The sequence below is a fragment of the Bombina bombina genome, chromosome 4 (assembly GCF_027579735.1).
Source record: "Bombina bombina isolate aBomBom1 chromosome 4, aBomBom1.pri, whole genome shotgun sequence".
Classification (NCBI taxonomy): domain Eukaryota; kingdom Metazoa; phylum Chordata; class Amphibia; order Anura; family Bombinatoridae; genus Bombina; species Bombina bombina.
Window position 1 is genome coordinate 1140611431 of NC_069502.1, and position 23545 is coordinate 1140634975.

The 23545-nt window shown below is 42.1% G+C and overlaps 1 protein-coding gene across 1 annotated transcript in view; it reads right to left on the reverse strand.

Annotated features, from left to right (window-relative positions):
- The window catches only part of RAB3GAP2 (RAB3 GTPase activating non-catalytic protein subunit 2), a 470453-nt gene that overhangs the window by 307604 nt on the left and 139304 nt on the right, over positions 1 to 23545 (reverse strand). The window contains 6 exon segments of the mRNA XM_053712514.1: positions 2428 to 2517; positions 2597 to 2676; positions 2813 to 2961; positions 3247 to 3345; positions 4274 to 4373; positions 18293 to 18394. Coding sequence (XP_053568489.1) covers positions 2428 to 2517; positions 2597 to 2676; positions 2813 to 2961; positions 3247 to 3345; positions 4274 to 4373; positions 18293 to 18394 — 620 coding nt within the window.

Sequence of the window (23545 nt, forward strand, 5' to 3'; positions counted from 1 at the left end):
ATAATTTTTAGAACCCAGGGATCCTGAACTGATCGAGACCAGGCTTTCTGAAACCAAATCAATCTGCCCCTACTAGAAGATCATCTGGACAGGGAGCCATCCCTTTCATGCAGATTTCTGATTTGAATTGGGCTTTCTGGTCTGTTTGTTCTTAGACCAAGAAGATCCAGGCTTCCAGAAAGGCTTGGAGGATTCAGACTTCTGGTTGGATGGCGACTTTTGATCTCTAGGGGAGCGAAAGGAACAAAATGATTTGTTTGTTTGTACTTCCCCTTACTTTTTTTTGTCCTGAGGTACAAAAGCCCCCAGTGACAGTTTTGATAATAGAATCCAATTCCGATCCAAAAAGCATCTTCCTATCAAAACGTACAGATAATAACCTATTCTTATAGACCATATCAGCAGACAAAGATTTAAGCCATAAAGCTCTCCTTAATAAAACAGCAATGGACATATTCTTGACATCAATTTTGGTGAAAAGATTAATCAGAAACCATCAGAGAAAGAGAATCACACCAGAAGGACGAGACAGCAGCCACACACGTGATTGCTACTGCAGGTCTAAGCTGAAGAGCTGATTTCCTAAGCAAGGACTCAGATTTGCGATCCATTGGATCCCTAAACGAAGAACTATTCTCCATAGCAATAGTAGAGCGTCTAGTTAAGGTGGAAATAGCTCCATCGACCTTAGGGACTACTTCCCAGACTGTTAAATTCTTTGCAGAAAGTGGATACATTTCTTTTAAACCTGTTAGAAGGTGCAAAATGAATGCTTGATTTCTTTGGCTTTATATTTTGTACCCAAGTCTGGTGCTTCAAAGGCCTTAGGCACTTTGGGCGGAGCTTAAAAAAACTGATTTAACTTATTTACAGACTTGGAATCCTCTGGATTCGGTTCTGATCGTTCTAATATCAGAACTTCTTGTTCTATTATTCAAAACTTTTTGAAGCTGGAAACGGATATACTTTCCTTTAAATCTAAACGTGGAATCAGTCTCTGGCACATTTATTTGATCAGGGTCCCCAGAGGAGATTTCATTGTCAGAATGAGACCTTGTGTGTTACAGGTGGTGTGAGGTAAATCTCCTGATTTTCATTTACACTTAGTTGGTTTGGGGATAGCCGGTAAAAACTCTGTCACAGACTTTTGAAGACTTGTTTTAAACTCTGGAGAAAAGTCAGTGGAATTCCACTGAGTCACATAAACAGACATAGGCACTAAATGCAAATTGGAGATGTGGAACACAATTAGCATACAACTAGTTAATGTGGTCCACTGGAACAGTTTTGCTAAATAATCAGGGATAATGAACTGCAGTATGGTCTTGGGTTTCAGCATAGGGGTCTATTCAAATGGGTCATTCATGTTAGATGGGGGTACAGACATGACACCAAAATAATAAGCAATCTGAAAGTAAATGGAAAGATATAATTAAGATATATTCCACAACTTTGAAATAACAAATGTATTTACCAAAAATACAACAAAAAACTTATAAGAACACCTCAGAACCCCAGCAGTCAGAAAAAAACGAAATTATTTCCCCTTTAGAGAAAATTCACCCACCTACTGGGCAAAGAAAGTGTTAAAAATTGGGCCCAGATAGCTTGAAATGCCTGCTACTGATCCGGTAAGGGAGAGAGAGAAAAGGGTGCCAGGGGGGCAGAGCTTAACTCTGGAACGACTTGCAGGCCAAAGCCTGTGAGTAAAAACACAAAAAAACACACACTATTTACATGCAAAAGTAAATAAAAGCCCCTCTTTTGATTCCCTCTCTGTCCCCCACCCTAACCCGAGATGCCTGAGGGCAATTATAGCTGAGAGATTTACACGTGAGGGTACTGGCATGCCATAACTGAGGTATTACTTTAATTATTTTGAAGTCTTCTCTGAGCAAAGATGGAAGAGGGGTACTGGGTCTCAAGTCAGGTTTGATTTATCAATGAAGGATTAGTTAGAAAATAATAAAATCTTGCTTGCAGAGCACCTCTCTCAACCTCTCTCCTTGGAGGCCAAGAACAAACTGAGTGGGATCAAAATTCTAGTGAGGGTTCTTGGCCTCCTCATATTGGCAGGAAATATATCCCACATGTTATCGACACCTATGGACTCTCATCAGCTTATAAAAGCAAACAGCACTTCTTACTTAACTGTACGAGGAGCGGTAAAATAAGGGCACTTCTTACCTAACTGCACAATGAGGGACAAAATAAGGGCATTTCTTACCTAACTGCAAGAGGAGCAGCAGAATAAGGGTACTTCTTACCTAGCGACATGAGGAGCGGCAAAATAAGGCACTTCTAACCTAACTTCATGAGGAGTGGCAAAAAAAAGGGCACTTCATACCTAACTGCATGAGGAGCAGCAAAATAAGGGAACTTGTTTCCTAACTGCAAGAGGGGCGGCAGAATAAAGTTAGTTATTACCTAACTGCAAGAGGAGTAGCAGGCTCAACTTTGGGTTTCTGTTTCTGCTGAGGATCTTCTTCGTGTTTACTCTTCCAGCCCAGCCACCCACTGAAAGAGAGCACAACATGTCTGTATCAGTCTGTACTAGCTGTACTGAAGAGGAGTATGTGATGTAATATTATAATACCTGGCAGCATTGAAGAGTGCAGAAGTGAGCTTGCTGGCAACTGCTAAAGCAACATGAGATAATAATGGCTGTGTACTTCCCTGTCAAAAAATAAATTAAATTAAAATACAAAATATCTCAGCTTTTAAAGTCTTATTTCAATTTAAGCTTTTAATTTCTGTCAAAATTAGACTTAAGTTTCTACTAAACATAAACTTGCAAAATGAAAATACAAACCTCCAGGGCAAAAAAGAAACCAGCAAATGGATTTGAGCCTACAGTAATATACTGGGACATAGTGGGAGGGCTGCTTTTTATAGCTGCATTAAAGCCTCCCAAAATGGAGGCAGTCTTCATCTGATCAAATGGAGTTAAAGCCATCACACCTAGCAAAAAATAAAGAAATAATAAAAATAAAAGTGGAACATCAGAAGTTCACTAAATTATGAAACTAAGATGTAGAGTATCCAAGGAGTGAGTAATTTAAACAAACATACATGTGAAAACACCTGCGTCCACAGGCGCACGCGCACACTTGCAACATGACATAAACTAAAATGTGTCACCTAATATACAAATTACATTTCTTCACTTCATACACTCACATCAGGTAAAAAAAGATCCTATAGGAAATTCCCTGACCTAATATAAAACTAATATGAATTACTCACCAACGCTGGCATGGTCCACAATAGAGGTGACATCCTGCAGGCCCCATTTCTTATACGCTAATGGTGGAGGCTGCACATTCTCATTTCCTGATGCAGCAGCTGTAGGTGTAAACAAAAATGACTGCCAAGAATTCAAATAAACACAAAAAAACTGAAGTGTTTTTTTTTGTTTGTTTTTTAAGCTATCAAGGGACATAAAATAGTCTATGAGCTAGAGCATATTATTATTGCACTACTGTGCTTCCACGTGTTTAACCCTTGCAATAGTATTAAACACAATCACAGTATTTCTGCTCCTTAGCTGAACATGGCAGGTGAGCTAATTAGAAGTGACATCTGTGGGAAGCCATCAGTCATATAGATAGTGTGTTGTCAGAGTGGCCTTTAACTATGTGCAACAGCTTCCAAGGGTTAAACACACAGAGGCACATGGTACAGCAGTGGCAAAATGCTGTAGAACAATACAGCATTTAACTATTGCACTATTACGTCCCTTTAATACAGAAGATATTTCTAGCTGCAACGCTGCTCAGCTTGTCATTCAAGAAATCCAGATCTTAACTGAAATCTTGAACTGCTGACACAATTAGGGGGAAAGCCACTCCAATATTAGGAAACTGTAAACATGGAAAAAAGAGAAACGGCACCTGTACCAAACAATAACATTTGAGTTATTTTACAGCAAAAAAAGTCTTCTGTACTTTTAATCTAGGTGGGGATGAGTCATTGCTTTCAACTGGAGCAACAACCTCAAGTCCAAACTTGTAGACCCACTTTAATATGATATGATGCATATGCAGTTGTCAAGAAAATATATAACTGCTCTATTATAAATAGAAACCGCACATTTCATTCTGAAGGGTTAAGCATTGTTTTAAAGTCAGATGATTAATATAGAACATAATTACTGTAATAAGCTCCTAATGACTATGTCTATTAATATGGTTCTGTGTGCACAACTAAAGTAACACAATCCATACTGTGTAATGAGCTTTTATAAAACACTTTGCACAATATACACACCTACCTCTTGCTACCTGATTGCGACAAGCCCTCAGTGACTGGAAAAGGCTAAACCCATCAATGGTCACCACTGCAGATGGATACAATATGCTCAATTCTTCATGCTTTGGTTTTAAAAAATAGAAAAAAGAAAGAACTTTCATTGTTATTTTTATAATTCATTCCCCACCAATCCCTTTAGGATGCAAGTGACAAAGTAAAGTAGTTTGCAGTTTTTAGATGTTGCTCACATATAAGTCCTGCTGTAGGTAATTTTTTCAGTGAAAAACCTGCACATATTATCTATCTTTTTTTCAGGAGACCCAGCAGATTCAAACGATACCATTATTTTATATATATATTACACACAGTATGTATATATCATGACATGTAAGAAACCTGTAATTAAAAGTGTGAAAAATTCATTTTTTTAAATTAGAATTTTAATATTCAATGTTATAAATAATAGTGTATGTGTTTCCCCCTAAACTCTATATTAAAAATAATTTAAATAAGGCATTTCAGTATAGTTATATGCACAAAGGGGCTCCCATGAACCTCTATTCCAATAAATGAAGATTTATTCACATCAGGTGAACACCAGTATCACTAAAGTATTGTTGTTTCATTCTTACAAATTATGCTTAAACCATGACCTCCAAGACAAAATTTGAAGGGTTATAATTAGCTTTCAAAGAGCCTTGGGCGTTTATATGGCTTAAGGGAGCTGATATTGAGGGTGTTTGAATATGCACACCCCCATCCAACTCCCTTAAGCCTGTGGTCCTGCCCAGCACATCCAGGTTTCCAGGTTAAGTTCCAGGAGGGTCCTTGATAAGCTCCCCAAAAGTGCAGCCCCGTTGTAATCATCCACACTAAAAACGGGATGGTGTGGTCTATCATAAGATCTACCATACAGATTATGGAATTTACAATCTATTTACATTTATTAGCCTGATGAAACAGTCCTTTTGTGACTGAGAAGCACGTTGCTGTTCTTAATAAAGAATTTATATTTTTTATACATACACTCGCTTTTTTATTATTTCCCTGGGATTGTTTTTCCCTGTTTTTTTCTTCTTTATAAGACCTCTAGTTAAGACAATGAAACATATCTAATTTTTAACATCGTGTGACATCAGTCACTTAATCTGCAATGTATTCAATCTTCCATCTAGGAAGAGAAAGGGTTTTATGTTAAAAACAAAATTTATGCTTACCTGATAAATTCATTTCTCCTGTAGTGTGGTCAGTCCACGGGTCATCATTACTTCTGGGATATTATCTCCTCCCCTACAGGAAGTGCAAGAGGATTCACCCAGCAGAGCTGCTATATAGCTCCTCCCCTCTACGTCACCTCCAGTCATTCGACCAAAGGACCAACGAGAAAGGAGAAGCCCAAGGGTGTAGTGGTGACTGGAGTATAATCCAAAAATTTTTTAGACTGCCATAAAAAACAGGGCGGGCCGTGGACTGACCACACTACAGGAGAAATGAATTTATCAGGTAAGCATAAATTTTGTTTTCTCCTGTTAAGTGTGGTCAGTCCACGGGTCATCATTACTTCTGGGATACCAATACCAAAGCAAAAGTACACGGATGACGGGAGGGACAGGCAGGCTCTTTATACGGAGGGAACCACTGCCTGAAGAACCTTTCTCCCAAAAACAGCCTCCGAAGAAGCAAAAGTTTCAAATTTGGAAAATTTGGAAAAAGTATGAAGAGAAGACCAAGTTGCAGCCTTGCAAATCTGTTCAACAGAAGCCTCATTCTTAAAGGCCCAAGTGGAAGCCACAGCTCTAGTAGAATGAGCTGTAATTCTTTCAGGAGGCTGCTGTCCAGCAGTCTCATAGGCTAATCGTATTATGCTACGAAGCCAAAAAGAGAGAGAGGTAGCCGAAGCTTTTTGACCTCTCCTCTGGCCAGAATAAACGACAAACAGGGAAGACGTTTGACGAAACTCCTTAGTTGCCTGTAGATAAAATTTCAGGGCACGGACTACATCTAGATTGTGTAGCAGACGTTCCTTCTTCGAGGAAGGATTAGGACACAAGGATGGAACAACAATCTCTTGATTGATATTCCTGTTAGTGACCACCTTAGGTAGGAACCCAGGTTTAGTACGCAGAATTACCTTGTCTGAATGAAAAATCAGATAAGGAGAATCACAATGTAAGGCAGATAACTCAGAGACTCTTCGAGCCGAGGAAATAGCCATTAAAAACAGAACTTTCCAAGATAACAACTTGATATCAATGGAATGAAGGGGTTCAAACGGAACACCCTGTAAAACATTAAGAACTAAGTTCAAACTCCATGGCGGAGCAACAGTTTTAAACACAGGCTTGATCCTAGCTAAAGCCTGACAAAAAACAGAATTTATGTTTACCTGATAAATTTCTTTCTCCAACGGTGTGTCCGGTCCACGGCGTCATCCTTACTTGTGGGATATTCTCTTCCCCAACAGGAAATGGCAAAGAGCCCAGCAAAGCTGGTCACATGATCCCTCCTAGGCTCCGCCTACCCCAGTCATTCGACCGACGTTAAGGAGGAATAATAGCATAGGAGAAACCATATGGTACCGTGGTGACTGTAGTGAAAGAAAATAAATTATCAGACCTGATTAAAAAACCAGGGCGGGCCGTGGACCGGACACACCGTTGGAGAAAGAAATTTATCAGGTAAACATAAATTCTGTTTTCTCCAACATAGGTGTGTCCGGTCCACGGCGTCATCCTTACTTGTGGGAACCAATACCAAAGCTTTAGGACACGGATGAAGGGAGGGAGCAAATCAGGTCACCTAAATGGAAGGCACCACGGCTTGCAAAACCTTTCTCCCAAAAATAGCCTCAGAAGAAGCAAAAGTATCAAACTTGTAAAATTTGGTAAAAGTGTGCAGTGAAGACCAAGTCGCTGCCCTACATATCTGATCAACAGAAGCCTCGTTCTTGAAGGCCCATGTGGAAGCCACAGCCCTAGTGGAATGAGCCGTGATTCTTTCGGGAGGCTGCCGTCCGGCAGTCTCGTAAGCCAATCTGATGATGCTTTTAATCCAAAAAGAGAGAGAGGTAGAAGTTGCTTTTTGACCTCTCCTTTTACCTGAATAAACAACAAACAGGGAAGATGTTTGTCTAAAATCCTTTGTAGCATCTAAATAGAATTTTAGAGCGCGAACAACATCCAAATTGTGCAACAAGCGTTCCTTCTTTGAAACTGGTTTCGGACACAGAGAAGGTACGATAATCTCCTGGTTAATGTTTTTGTTAGAAACAACTTTTGGAAGAAAACCAGGTTTAGTACGTAAAACCACCTTATCTGCATGGAACACCAGATAAGGAGGAGAACACTGCAGAGCAGATAATTCTGAAACTCTTCTAGCAGAAGAAATTGCAACTAAAAACAAAACTTTCCAAGATAATAACTTAATATCAACGGAATGTAAGGGTTCAAACGGAACCCCCTGAAGAACTGAAAGAACTAAATTGAGACTCCAAGGAGGAGTCAAAGGTTTGTAAACAGGCTTGATTCTAACCAGAGCCTGAACAAAGGCTTGAACATCTGGCACAGCTGCCAGTTTTTTGTGAAGTAACACCGACAAGGCAGAAATCTGTCCCTTCAGGGAACTTGCCGATAATCCTTTTTCCAATCCTTCTTGAAGGAAGGATAGAATCCTAGGAATCTTAACCTTGTCCCAAGGGAATCCTTTAGATTCACACCAACAGATATATTTTTTCCAAATTTTGTGGTAAATCTTTCTAGTTACAGGCTTTCTGGCCTGAACAAGAGTATCGATAACAGAATCTGAGAAACCTCGCTTCGATAAAATCAAGCGTTCAATCTCCAAGCAGTCAGCTGGAGTGAAACCAGATTCGGATGTTCGAACGGACCCTGAACAAGAAGGTCTCGTCTCAAAGGTAGCTTCCAAGGTGGAGCCGATGACATATTCACCAGATCTGCATACCAAGTCCTGCGTGGCCACGCAGGAGCTATCAAGATCACCGACGCCCTCTCCTGATTGATCCTGGCTACCAGCCTGGGGATGAGAGGAAACGGCGGGAACACATAAGCTAGTTTGAAGGTCCAAGGTGCTACTAGTGCATCCACTAGAGCCGCCTTGGGATCCCTGGATCTGGACCCGTAGCAAGGAACTTTGAAGTTCTGACGAGAGGCCATCAGATCCATGTCTGGAATGCCCCAAAGTTGAGTGACTTGGGCAAAGATTTCCGGATGGAGTTCCCACTCCCCCGGATGCAATGTCTGACGACTCAGAAAATCCGCTTCCCAATTTTCCACTCCCGGGATGTGGATAGCAGACAGGTGGCAGGAGTGAGACTCCGCCCATAGAATAATCTTGGTCACTTCTTCCATCGCTAGGGAACTCCTTGTTCCCCCCTGATGGTTGATGTACGCAACAGTCGTCATGTTGTCTGATTGAAACCGTATGAACTTGGTCCCCGCTAGCTGAGGCCAAGCCTTGAGAGCATTGAATATCGCTCTCAGTTCCAGAATATTTATCGGTAGAAGAGATTCTTCCCGAGACCAAAGACCCTGAGCTTTCAGGGATCCCCAGACCGCGCCCCAGCCCATCAGACTGGCGTCGGTCGTGACAATGACCCACTCTGGTCTGTGGAATGTCATCCCTCGTGACAGGTTGTCCAGGGACAGCCACCAACGGAGTGAGTCTCTGGTCCTCTGATTTACTTGTATCTTTGGAGACAAGTCTGTATAGTCCCCATTCCACTGACTGAGCATGCACAGTTGTAATGGTCTTAGATGAATGCGCGCAAAAGGAACTATGTCCATTGTCGCTACCATCAACCCGATCACTTCCATGTACTGAGCTACGGAAGGAAGAGGAACGGAATGAAGTATTCGACAAGAGTCCAGAAGCTTTGTCTTTCTGGCCTCTGTTAGAAAAATCCTCATTTCTGAGGAGTCTATAATTGTTCCCAAGAAGGGAACCCTTGTTGACGGGGATAGAGAACTCTTTTCCACGTTCACTTTCCAGCCGTGCGATCTGAGAAAGGCCAGGACGATGTCCGTGTGAGCCTTTGCTCGAGGGAGGGACGACGCTTGAATCAGAATGTCGTCCAGGTAAGGTACAACTGCAATGCCCCTTGGTCTTAGCACAGCTAGAAGGGACCCTAGTACCTTTGTGAAAATCCTTGGAGCAGTGGCTAATCCGAAAGGAAGCGCCACGAACTGGTAATGTTTGTCCAGGAATGCAAACCTTAGGAACCGATGATGTTCCTTGTGGATAGGAATATGTAGATACGCATCCTTTAAATCCACCGTGGTCATGAATTGACCTTCCTGGATGGAAGGAAGGATAGTTCGAATGGTTTCCATCTTGAAAGATGGGACCTTGAGAAATTTGTTTAAGATCTTGAGATCTAGGATTGGTCTGAACGTTCCCTCTTTTTTGGGAACTATGAACAGATTGGAGTAGGACCCCATCCCTTGTTCTCTCAATGGAACAGGATGAATCACTCCCATTTTTAACAGGTCTTCTACACAATGTAAGAACGCCTGTCTTTTTATGTGGTCTGAAGACAACTGAGACCTGTGGAACCTTCCCCTTGGGGGAAGTCCCTTGAATTCCAGAAGATAACCCTGGGAGACTATTTCTAGCGCCCAAGGATCCAGAACATCTCTTGCCCAAGCCTGAGCGAAGAGAGAGAGTCTGCCCCCCACCAGATCCGGTCCCGGATCGGGGGCCGATATTTCATGCTGTCTTGGTAGCAGTGGCAGGTTTCTTTGCCTGCTTTCCCTTGTTCCAGCCTTGCATTGGTCTCCAAGCTGGCTTGGCCTGAGAAGTATTACCCTCTTGCTTAGAGGACGTAGCACCTTGGGCTGGTCCGTTTTTACGAAAGGGACGAAAATTAGGTCTATTTTTTGCCTTGAAAGGCCGATCCTGAGGAAGGGCATGGCCCTTACCCCCAGTGATATCAGAGATAATCTCTTTCAAGTCAGGACCAAACAGCGTTTTCCCCTTGAAAGGAATGTTTAGTAGCTTGTTCTTGGAAGACGCATCAGCCGACCAAGATTTCAACCAAAGCGCTCTGCGCGCCACAATAGCGAACCCAGAATTCTTAGCCGCTAACTTAGCCAATTGCAAAGAGGCGTCTAGAGTGAAAGAATTAGCCAATTTGAGAGCATTGACTCTGTCCATAATCTCCTCATAAGGAGGAGAGTCACTATCGAGCACCTTAATCAGTTCATCAAACCAGAAATATGCGGCTGTAGTGACAGGGACAATGCATGAAATGGGTTGTAGAAGGTAACCCTGCTGAACAAACATCTTTTTAAGCAAACCTTCTAATTTTTTATCCATAGGATCTTTGAAAGCACAACTATCCTCTATGGGAATAGTGGTGCGTTTGTTTAAAGTAGAAACCGCTCCCTCGACCTTGGGGACTGACTGCCATAAGTCCTTTCTGGGGTCGACCATAGGAAACAATTTTTTAAATATGGGGGGAGGGACGAAAGGAATACCGGGCCTTTCCCATTCTTTAATAACAATGTCCGCCACCCGCTTGGGTATAGGAAAAGCTTCTGGGAGCCCCGGCACCTCTAGGAACTTGTCCATTTTACATAGTTTCTCTGGGATGACCAAATTTTCACAATCATCCAGAGTGGATAATACCTCCTTAAGCAAAATGCGGAGATGTTCCAATTTAAATTTAAAAGTAATCACATCAGATTCAGCCTGCTGAGAAATGTTCCCTAAATCAGTAATTTCTCCCTCAGACAAAACCTCCCTGGCTCCCTCAGATTGGGTTAGGGGCCCTTCAGAGATATTAATATCAGCGTCGTCATGCTCTTCAGTAACTAAAACAGAGCATCCACGCTTACGCTGACAAGGGTTCATTTTGGCTAAAATGTTTTTGACAGAATTATCCATTACAGCCGTTAATTGTTGCATAGTAAGGAGTATTGGCGCGCTAGATGTACTAGGGGCCTCCTGAGTGGGCAAGACTCGTGTAGACGAAGGAGGGAATGATGCAGTACCATGCTTACTCCCCTCACTTGAGGAATCATCTTGGGCATCATTGTCATTATCACATAAATCACATTTATTTAAATGAATAGGAATTCTGGCTTCCCCACATTCAGAACACAGTCTATCTGGTAGTTCAGACATGTTAAACAGGCATAAACTTGATAAGAAAGTACAAAAAACGTTTTGAAATAAAACCGTTACTGTCACTTTAAATTTTAAACTGAACACACTTTATTACTGCAATTGCGAAAAAACATGAAGGAATTGTTCAAAATTCACCAAACTTTCACCACAGTGTCTTAAAGCCTTGAAAATATTGCACACCAATTTTGGAAGCTTTAACCCTTAAAATAACGGAACCGGAGCCGTTTTAAGCTTTAACCCCTTTACAGTCCCTGGTATCTGCTTTGCTGAGACCCAACCAAACCCAAGGGGAATACGATACCAAATGATGCCTTCAGAAGTCTTTTATCAGTATCAGAGCTCCTCTCACATGCGACTGCATGCCATGCCTCTCAAAAACAAGTGCGCAACACCGGCGCGAAAATGAGACTCTGCCTATGCTTTGGGAAAGCCCCTAAAGAATAAGGTGTCTAAAACAGTGCCTGCCGATATAATTATATCAAAATACCCAGAATAAATGATTCCTCAAGGCTAAATAAGTGTTAATATCAATCGATTTAGCCCAAAAAATGTCTACAGTCTAAATAAGCCCTTGTGAAGCCCTTATTTACAATCGTAATAAACATGGCTTACCGGATCCCATAGGGAAAATGACAGCTTCCAGCATTACATCGTCTTGTTAGAATGTGTCATACCTCAAGCAGCAAAGGACTGCAAACTGTTCCCCCAACTGAAGTTAATGCTCTCAACAGTCCTGTGTGGAACAGCCATGGATTTTAGTTACGGTTGCTAAAATCATTTTCCTCATACAAACAGAATTCTTCATCTCTTTTCTGTTTCTGAGTAAATAGTACGTACCAGCACTATTTGAAAATAACAAACTCTTGATTGAATAATGAAAAACTACAGTTAAACACTAAAAAACTCTAAGCCATCTCCGTGGAGATGTTGCCTGTACAACGGCAAAGAGAATGACTGGGGTAGGCGGAGCCTAGGAGGGATCATGTGACCAGCTTTGCTGGGCTCTTTGCCATTTCCTGTTGGGGAAGAGAATATCCCACAAGTAAGGATGACGCCGTGGACCGGACACACCTATGTTGGAGAAAGCTTGAACGTCCGGAACTTCTGACAGACGTTTGTGTAAAAGAATGGACAGAGCTGAAATCTGTCCCTTTAAAGAACTAGCGGATAACCCCTTTTCTAAACCTTCTTGTAGAAAAGACAATATCCTTGGAATCCTAACCTTACTCCATGAGTAACTCTTGGATTCGCACCAATATAAGTATTTACGCCATATTTTATGGTAAATCCTTCTGGTAACAGGCTTCCTAGCCTGTATTAAGTTATCAATAACTGGCTCAGAAAACCCACGTTTTGATAAAATCAAGCGTTCAATTTCCAAGCAGTCAGCTTCAGAGAAGTTAGATTTTGATGTTTGAATGGACCCTGGATCAGAAGGTCCTGTTTCAGAGGTAGAGACCAAGGCGGACAGGATGACATGTCCACTAGATCTGCATACCAAGTCCTGCGTGGCCATGCAGGTGCTATTAGAATCACTGATGCTCTCTCCTGTTTGATTCTGGCAATCAATCGAGGAAGCATCGGGAAGGGTGGAAGGTCCAAGGTGCTGTCAAAGCATCTATCAGAACCGCTCCCGGATCCCTGGATCTGGACCCGTAGCGAGGAAGCTTGGCGTTCTGACGAGACGCCATGAGATCTATCTCTGGTTTGCCCCAACGTCGAAGTATCTGGGCAAAGACCTCCGGATGAAGTTCCCACTCCCCCGGATGAAAAGTCTGACGACTTAAGAAATCCGCCTCCCAGTTCTCCACTCCCGGGATGTGGATTGCAGACAGGTGGCAAGAGTGAGACTCTGCCCAGCGAATTATCTTTGATACTTCCATCATTGCTAGGGAGCTTCTTGTCCCTCCCTGATGGTTGATGTAAGCTACAGTCGTGATGTTGTCCGACTGAAACCTGATGAACCCCCGAGTTGTTAACTGGGGCCAAGCCAGAAGGGCATTGAGAACTGCTCTCAATTCCAGAATGTTTATTGGAAGGAGACTCTCCTCCTGATTCCATAGTCCCTGAGCCTTCAGAGAATTCCAGACAGCGCCCCAACCTAGTAGGCTGGCGTCTGTTGTTACAATTGTCCAGTCTGGCCTGCTGAATGGCATCCCCCTGGACAGGTGTGGCCGATAAAGCCACCATAGAAGAGAATTTCTGGTCTCTTGATTCAGATTCAGAGTGGGGGACAAATCTGAGTAATCCCCATTCCACTGACTTAGCATGCACAATTGCAGCGGTCTGAGATGTAGGCGTGCAAAAGGTACTACGTCCATTGCCGCTACCATTAAGCCGATCACCTCCATGCATTGAGCTACTGACGGGTGTTGAATGTAATGAAGGACACGGCATGCATTTTGAAGCTTTGTTAACCTGTCTTCTGTCAGGTAAATCTTCATTTCTACAGAATCTATCAGAGTCCCCAAGAAGGGAACTCTTGCGAGTGGAAAGAGAGAACTCTTCTTTTCGTTCACCTTCCATCCATGCGACCTTAGAAATGCCAGTACTAACTCTGTATGAGACTTGGCAGTTTGAAAGCTTGAAGCTTGTATCAGAATGTCGTCTAGGTACGGAGCTACCGAAATTCCTCGCGGTCTTAGTACCGCCAGAAGAGTACCCAGTACCTTTGTGAAGATTCTTGGAGCCGTAGCCAGTCCGAATGGAAGAGCTACAAACTGGTAATGCCTGTCTAGAAAGGCAAACCTTAGATACCGGTAATGATTTCTGTGAATCGGTATGTGAAGGTAAGCATCCTTTAAATCCACTGTGGTCATGTACTGACCCTCTTGGATCATGGGCAAAATTGTTCGAATCGTTTCCATCTTGAACGATGGAACTCTTAGGAATTTGTTTAGGATCTTTAAATCCAAGATTGGCCTGAAAGTTCCCTCTTTTTTGGGAACTACAAACAGATTTGAGTAAAACCCTTGTCCTTGTTCCGACCGCGGAACTGGATGGATCACTCCCATTAATAAAAGATCTTGTACGCAGCGTAGGAACGCTTCTTTCTTTATTTGGTTTGTTGATAACCTTGACAGATGAAATCTCCCTCTTGGGGGAGAGGATTTGAAGTCCAGAAGGTATCCCTGAGATATGATCTCTAACGCCCAGGGATCCTGAACATCTCTTGCCCAAGCCTGGGCGAAGAGAGAAAGTCTGCCCCCTACTAGATCCGGTCCCGGATCGGGGGCCCTCGATTCATGCTGTCTTAGGGGCAGCAGCAGGTTTCCTGGCCTGCTTGCCCTTGTTCCAGGACTGGTTAGGTTTCCAGCCTTGTCTGTAGCGAGCAACAGCTCCTTCCTATTTTGGTGCAGAGGAGGTTGATGCTGTTCCTGCTTTGAAATTACGAAAGGAACGAAAATTAGACTGTCTAGCCCTAGGTTTGGCTTTGTCCTGAGGCAGGGCATGGCCTTTACCTCCTGTAATGTCAGCGATAATCTCCTTCAACCCGGGCCCGAACAAGGTTTGCCCTTTGAAAGGTATATTAAGCAATTTAGATTTAGAAGTAACATCAGCTGACCAGGATTTTACCCACAGTGCTCTGCGTGCCTGAATGGCAAATCTGGAATTCTTAGCCGTAAGTTTAGTTAAATGTACTACGGCATCTGAAATAAATGAGTTAGCTAACTTAAGGGCTTTAAGTTTGTCTGTAATCTCATCTAGTGTAGATTATTGAAGTGTCTCTTCCAGAGACTCAAACCAAAATGCTGCTGCAGCCGTGACAGGCGCAATACATGCAAGAGGTTGCAATATAAAACCTTGTTGAACAAACATTCTCTTAAGGTAACCCTCTAATTTTTTATCCATTGGATCTGAAAAGGCACAGCTATCCTCCACCGGGATAGTGGTACGCTTAGCTAAAGTAGAAACTGCTCCCTCCACCTTAGGGACCGTTTGCCATAAGTCCCGTGTGGTGGCGTCTATTGGAAACATTTTTCTAAATATCGGAGGGGGTGAGAACGGTACACCGGGCCTATCCCACTCCTTAGTAACAATTTCAGTAAGTCTCTTAGGTATAGGAAAAACATCAGTACTCGCCGGTACCGCAAAATATTTATCCAACCTACACATTTTCTCTGGTATTGCAACTGTGTTACAATCATTCAGAGCCGCTAACACCTCCCCTAGTAATACACAGAGGTTTTCCAGCTTAAATTTAAAATTTGAAATATCTGAATCCAATCTATTTGGATCAGAACCGTCACCCACAGAATGAAGTTCTCCGTCCTCATGTTCTGCCGCCTGTGACGCAGTGTCTGACATGGCCCTAATATTATCAGCGCACTCTGTTCTCACCCCAGAGTGATCACGCTTGCCTCTAAGTTCTGGTAATTTAGCCAAAACTTCAGTCATAACAGTAGCCATATCCTGTAATGTGATTTGAAATGGCCGCCCAGATGTACCCGGCGCTACAATATCACGCACCTCCCGAGCGGGAGATGTAGGTACTGACACGTGAGGCGAGTTAGTCGGCATAACTCTCCCCTCGTTGTCTGGTGAAATATGTTCAATTTGTACAGATTGACTTTTATTTAAAGTGGCATCAATACAGTTAGTACATAAACTTCTATTGGGCTCCACTTTGGCATTAGCACATATAGCACATGTATCTTCCTCTGAATCAGACATGTTTAACACACTAGCAATTAACTAGCAACTTGGAAATGCTTTTTTAAGTAATTTACAATAATATGAAACCGAACTGTGCCTAAAAGAAGCACAGAAAAAATTATGACAGTTGAAAATAATTAAGTTATAGCATCAATCTTTGTCAGAAATATACAATTTTAGCAAAGGATTGTTCCCATTAGCAAAGGATAACTAACCCAGGCAGCAGAAAAAAATACACAAATAAACGTTTTTTATCACAGTCAACTACAATCTTCACAGCTCTGCTGTGATGATTACCTCCCTCAAAAAAGGCTTTGGAGATCCCTGAGTTCTGTAGAGATGAACCGGATCATGCAGGAAGAAAATGAACCTCTGACTGAGTTTTTTGATGCGTAGTAAAAGCGCCAAAAATGGCCCCTCCCCCTCACACATAACAGTGAGAGAGATCAGTGAACTGCTTTAATTTAAACAAAAACTATTGCCAAGTGGAAAAAATAGTGCCCAAAACATTTTTTCACCCAGTACCTCAGAGAAATAAACGTTTTTACATGCCAGCAAAAAAACGTTTAACCTCAATAAATTAATTGTTATTTAAAACCTATTGCAAGTCCCTGCAAATTAGGTTAAGTCTATGCATACAGTATAAATCCAGTGAAGTACCATTCCCCAGAATACTGAAGTGTAAAATATACATACATGACAGCCTGATACCAGCTACATCTACTGCATTTAAGGCTGAGTTTACATTATAACGGTATGGCAGGATTTTCTCATCAATTCCATGTCAGAAAATAACAAACTGCTACATACCTCTTTGCAGATTAATCTGCCCGCTGTCCCCTGATCTGAAGTTTACCTCTCCTCAGATGGCCGAGAAACAGCAATATGATCTTAACTACTCCGGCTAAAATCATAGAAAAAACTCCGGTAGATTCTTCTTCAAATTCTACCAGAGAATGAATAACACACTCCGGTGCTATTATAAAATAACAAACTTTTGATTGAAGTTAATAAACTAATTAAATCACCACAGTCCTCTCACACATCCTATCTATTCGTTGGGTGCAAGAGAATGACTGGAGGTGACGTAGAGGGGAGGAGCTATATAGCAGCTCTGCTGGGTGAATCCTCTTGCACTTCCTGTAGGGGAGGAGATAATATCCCAGAAGTAATGATGACCCGTGGACTGACCACACTTAACAGGAGAAAATGCTAATATTTTTAATACTAATATAAAAAATATATTATGACGTTCACATCTGCTAAAGGTATAAAAGTTTTAGAGATAACATATAGATATGCCAAGGCAGTGCGATTCAGGACCATAAAGTCTCCTAAACCACATTAGCAAATGGATGGCCCAGGGGGATGGGTAACGCAAAAACGTCTCACAAACCCCCCACCTCCAAGGGCAATGCATGTAAAGCACCCCTGGTATGAAGCAGATAATCCCTTCAAATAACTAGTTTGAAATCTGGTATGTATTCATTATATACACACACATATAGAAAGAGAGAAAGAAAGAGAGAAAGACAGAAAGAAAGAGAAAGAGAGAAAGAAAGAGAAAGAGAGAAAGAAAGAGAAAGAAAGAAAGAAAGAAAGACCAATTGTGCAGCAGCTGGGCATATCAATGACCCTGAACGAGTTGGTGTCAGGGTGATCCCACCAACTCTAAGGGTGCATGGATGCAAAAGTGCGCCACTCAAGAACACCAGGCAGACAGTAAATGATGTATTAATGTAGCCAGGCCAATTGCATTAAAGGGACGTGAAACCTGAAATGTTTCTTTCATGATTCAGACAGAGGATACAATTTTAAAATAGTTTCACATTTACTTCTATTATAAAATTAGCTTAGTTCTAGTGTTATTCATTGCTAAAGAGATATCTAGATAGGCAGCATGCACATGTCTGGAGCATTATATAACAGGAAATAGTGCTGCCATCTAGTGTTCCTGCTAATGTATAACATTGTTGCAAAACTGCTGCCATATAGTGCTAAAGACACGTGCACACTCCTGCTTTACAATAAAGGATAACAAGAAAACCAAGTAAATTAGTTAATAGAAGTAAATTGGAAAGTTTTTTAAAATGGTATATTCTATCTGAATCATGTCGTCTTTTTAAAATCAGATAAAAATAAACCTGTGGGGTGCACTGTATCATTGCATGCGACGAGTCACCCCCAAAACAAATTATACGTATAAAACGGATTGCACAATTCATATCAGCTAAGATACCTGTTCTGTGACACCAGCGTGTCGTGGAATTTCATAAGTTCGACATTTAAGTTGCAAGATGGGGTCTTCATTTAACAGTTGAGCAAGAAGCAATACACCACTCTAGACAAAGCAAACATGAAAAAATGAGATGTGATTTACAAACATACTTTCATATAAACTTTAACTTCACTGAACCTTTTTTTAATCTAATGATACTGTTGCTCATTATGACCGATCATTCCATTTATGGGTCATTGTCAATTTGAATACACATTTAATGGCAGAAAATGTAGTTAAATCAATTATTACTTTTCACTCAATCATACAGAAGCCTTTAAAGTGAATGTAAAGTTTTATGAATCAGTGCCCGGTTTTTAAAAATACTATCAAAAACAGGGGCACTTTCATTAATTAAACTTTATATTGCAGTGTTTTTTAAATACTTACCTTTTCTTTAGCAAACAAAGACCGCGATCCTTTGCCTGCAGCTCTTCTGTTTTTTAGGACGTCAATGACGAAAACGGCTTCCTCCAATAACAACGTGACCTCACAAGAAGGACACACTGGGGTGCACGCCATGATTGGTGGAATCCAGTTTCATCATTGATGACGTAAGTACAGAGGAGTTGCAAGTGGGGGATCGCTGGTCCGGGTTTGCTAAAGAAAAAGTAAGATTTGTTTTATTTTAAATGCTGCAATGAAAAATTTCATGAATGAAAGTGCCCCTGTTTTAATAGTATTTTTAAAAACCAGGCACTCATTCATGAAACTTTACATTCACTTTAAAATACATACATTTATGCATTTAAAAACACCCATAAACATAATTTCCATGCTGAAACTGTTAGACTGCAAAGGGAAATACACAGACCTGACTCATGGCAAATATATACAATATACATTTAAAACTTTATTAGATAAAGTGCCAAACATAGCTGAGAGTGTCTTAAAAATGATATATACTTACCTGAAGACACCAATCCACATATAGCAGACAGCCAAACCAGTACTGAAACATATCAGCAAAGGTAATGGTAGGGGAGTATAATGTCGATCTGTAAAGGGAGGTAGCAGATGAATCCCTGCGACCAATTTACAGAAAGCCTTAGAATAGATTTCCCATAGGTGAAAACATGGTATCATCAGGCAATACTCCCTTCACATTCCTCAAACACACACTGTACTTTGAGAGGAACTGGGCTTCAATATGATTAGAAGCGCCTTTCACAGAAGAATTCAAGCACATCTTGATTCACCACCTCCTAAGGACACAACATTTGTAAAACTAAGGTATAAGTGAGGTGGGAGGTGTATTTATAGGCATTTTTGGTTTGGGAAACTTTGCCCCCTCCCGGTAGGAATGTATATCCCATACGTCACTAGCTCATGGACTTTTGCCACTTACAGGTGAAACTCGAAAAATTAGAATATCGTGCAAAAGTTAATTTATTTCACTAATGCAACATAAAAGGTGAAACTAATATATGAGATAGACTCATTACATGCAAAGCAAGATAGTTCAAGCCGTGATTTGTCATAATTGTGATTATTATGGCTTACAGCTCATGAAAACCCCAAATCCACAATCTCAGAAAATTAGAATATTACATGCAATCAATAAAACAAGGATTGTATATACCTGTAGAACAATATCAGACCTCTGTAAAGTATAAGTATGCATACTGTATGTACTCAGTACTTGGTTTGGGCCCCTTCTGCAGCAATTACTGCCTCAATGCGGCTGTCATTGAAGCTATCAGCCTGTGGCACTGCTGAGGTGTTATGGAAGACCAGGATGCTTCAATAGCGGCCTTCAGCTCTTCTGCATTGTTCGGTCTCATATCTCTCATTTTTCTCTTGGCAATGCCCCATAGATTATCTATGGGGTTCAGGTCAGGCGAGTTTGCTGGCCAATCAAGCACAGTAATCCCACGGTCATTAAACCAGGTTTTGGTGCTTTTGGCAGTGTGGGCAGGTGCCAAGTCCTGCTGGAAAATGAAGTCAGCATCCCCATACAGCTCGTCTGCGGAAGGAAGCATAAAGTGCTCCAAAATCTCCTGGTAGACGGCTGCGTTGACCCTGGACTTAACGAAGCACAGTGGACCAACACCAGCAGATGACAGATGACATGGCTCCCCAAATCAACACAGACTGTGGAAACTTCACACTGGACTTCAAGCATCTTGCAGTGTGTGCCTCTCCATTCTTCCTCCATACTCTGGGTCCTTGGTTTCCAAATGAGATGCAACATTTGCTCTCATCAGAAAAGAGGACTTTCGACCACTGAGCAACAGACCAGGTCTGTTTTTCTTTAGTTGTTTATTGTTCAGGAGTGGCTTGACAAGAGGAATACGACATTTGAAGCCCATGTCCAGGATCCGTCTGTGCGTGATGGCTCTTGATGCACTAACTCCAGCCTCCGTCCACTCCTTGTGAAAGTCCCCAACACTTTTGAATGGCCTTTTCCTGACAATCCTCTCCAGGCTGCGGTCATCCCTGCTGCTTGTGCCCCTTTTTCTTCCACACTTTTCCCTTCCACATAACTTTCTATTAATGTGCTTTGATACAGCACTTTGGGAACATCCAACTTCTTTTGAAATTACTTTTTGAGGCTTTCCCTCCTTATGGAGGGTGTCAATGAGGCCAGTGAGGTATCTCAGTTGGTAAATGCCCTGATTACAAAAAAACATAATTTATGCTTACCTGATAAATTCCTTTCTTCTGTTGTGTGATCAGTCCACGGGTCATCATTACTTCTGGGATATAACTCCTCCCCAACAGGAAATGCAAGAGGATTCACCCAGCAGAGCTGCATATAGCTCCTCCCCTCTACGTCAGTCCCAGTCATTCGACCAAGAATCAACGAGAAAGGAGTAACCAAGGGTGAAGTGGTGACTGGAGTATAATTTAAAAGATATTTACCTGCCTTAAAAACAGGGCGGGCCGTGGACTGATCACACAACAGAAGAAAGGAATTTATCAGGTAAGCATAAATTATGTTTTCTTCTGTTATGTGTGATCAGTCCACGGGTCATCATTACTTCTGGGATACCAATACCAAAGCAAAAGTACACGGATGACGGGAGGGATAGGCAGGCTCATTATACAGAAGGAACCACTGCCTGAAGAACCTTTCTCCCAAAAATAGCCTCCGAAGAAGCAAAAGTGTCAAATTTGTAAAATTTGGAAAAAGTATGAAGCGAAGACCAAGTTGCAGCCTTGCAAATCTGTTCAACAGAGGCCTCATTCTTAAAGGCCCAAGTGGAAGCCACAGCTCTAGTGGAGTGAGCTGTAATTCTTTCAGGAGGCTGCTGTCCAGCAGTCTCATAGGCTAAACGTATTATGCTACGAAGCCAAAAAGAGAGAGAGGTAGCAGAAGCTTTTTGACCTCTCCTCTGTCCAGAATAAACGACAAACAGGGAAGAAGTTTGGCGAAAATCTTTAGTTGCCTGCAAGTAGAACTTGAGGGCACGAACTACATCCAGATTGTGTAGAAGACGTTCCTTCTTTGAAGAAGGATTTGGACACAAGGATGGAACAACAATCTCTTGATTGATATTCTTGTTAGTGACTACCTTAGGTAAGAACCCAGGTTTAGTACGCAGAACTACCTTGTCTGAGTGAAAAATCAGATAAGGAGAATCACAATGTAAGGCTGATAACTCAGAGACTCTTCGAGCCGAGGAAATAGCCATTAAAAACAGAACTTTCCAAGATAACAATTTTATATCAATGGAATGAAGGGGTTCAAACGGAACACCCTGTAAAACGTTAAGAACTAAGTTTAAACTCCATGGCGGAGCAACAGCTTTAAACACAGGCTTGATCCTAGCTAAAGCCTGACAAAAGGCCTGGACGTCTGGATTTTCTGACAGACGCCTGTGTAACAAGATGGACAGAGCTGAAATCTGTCCCTTTAATGAACTAGCTGATAAACCCTTTTCTAACCCTTCTTGTAGAAAAGACAATATCCTAGGGATCCTAACCTTACTCCAGGAGTAACGTTTGGATTCGCACCAGTATAGGTATTTACGCCATATTTTATGGTAAATCTTTCTGGTAACAGGCTTCCTAGCCTGTATCAGGGTATCAATAACCGACTCAGAAAAACCACGTTTTGATAAAATCAAGCGTTCAATTTCCAAGCAGTCAGCTTCAGAGAAGTTAGATTTTGATGTTTGAATGGACCCTGTATCAGAAGGTCCTGTCTTAGAGGTAGAGACCAAGGCGGACAGGATGACATGTCCACTAGATCTGCATACCAAGTCCTGCGTGGCCATGCAGGCGCTATTAGAATCACTGATGCTCTTTCCTGTTTGATTTTGGCAATCAATCGAGGAAGCAGCGGGAAGGGTGGAAACACATAAGCCATCCCGAATTTCCAAGGTGCTGTCAAAGCATCTATCAGAACCGCTCCCGGATCCCTGGATCTGGACCCGTAGCGAGGAAGTTTGGCGTTCTGGCGAGACGCCATGAGATCTATCTCTGGTTTGCCCCAACGTCGAAGTATTTGGGCAAAGACCTCCGGATGAAGTTCCCACTCCCCCGGATGAAAAGTCTGGCGACTCAAGAAATCCGCCTCCCAGTTCTCCACTCCCGGGATGTGGATTGCTGACAGGTGGCAAGAGTGTGACTCTGCCCAGCGAATTATCTTTGATACTTCCACCATTGCTAGGGAGCTTCTTGTCCCTCCCTGATGGTTGATGTAAGCTACAGTCGTGATGTTGTCCGACTGAAACCTGATGAACCCCCGAGTTGTTAATTGGGGCCAAGCCAGAAGGGCATTGAGAACTGCTCTCAATTCCAGAATGTTTATTGGAAGGAGACTCTCCTCCTGATTCCATAGTCCCTGAGCCTTCAGAGAATTCCAGACAGCGCCCCAACCTAGTAGGCTGGCGTCTGTTGTTACAATTGTCCAGTCTGGCCTGCTGAATGGCATCCCCCTGGACAGGTGTGGCCGATGAAGCCACCATAGAAGAGAATTTCTGGTCTCTTGATTCAGATTCAGAGTAGGGGACAAATCTGAGTAATCCCCATTCCACTGACTTAGCATGCATAATTGCAGAGGTCTGAGGTGTAGGCGTGCAAAAGGTACTATGTCCATTGCCGCTACCATTAAGCCGATCACCTCCATACATTGAGCTACTGACGGGTGTTGAATGGAATGAAGGGCACGGCATGCATTTTGAAGCTTTGTTAACCTGTCCTCTGTCAGGTAAATCTTCATTTCTACAGAATCTATAAGAGTCCCCAAGAATGGAACTCTTGTGA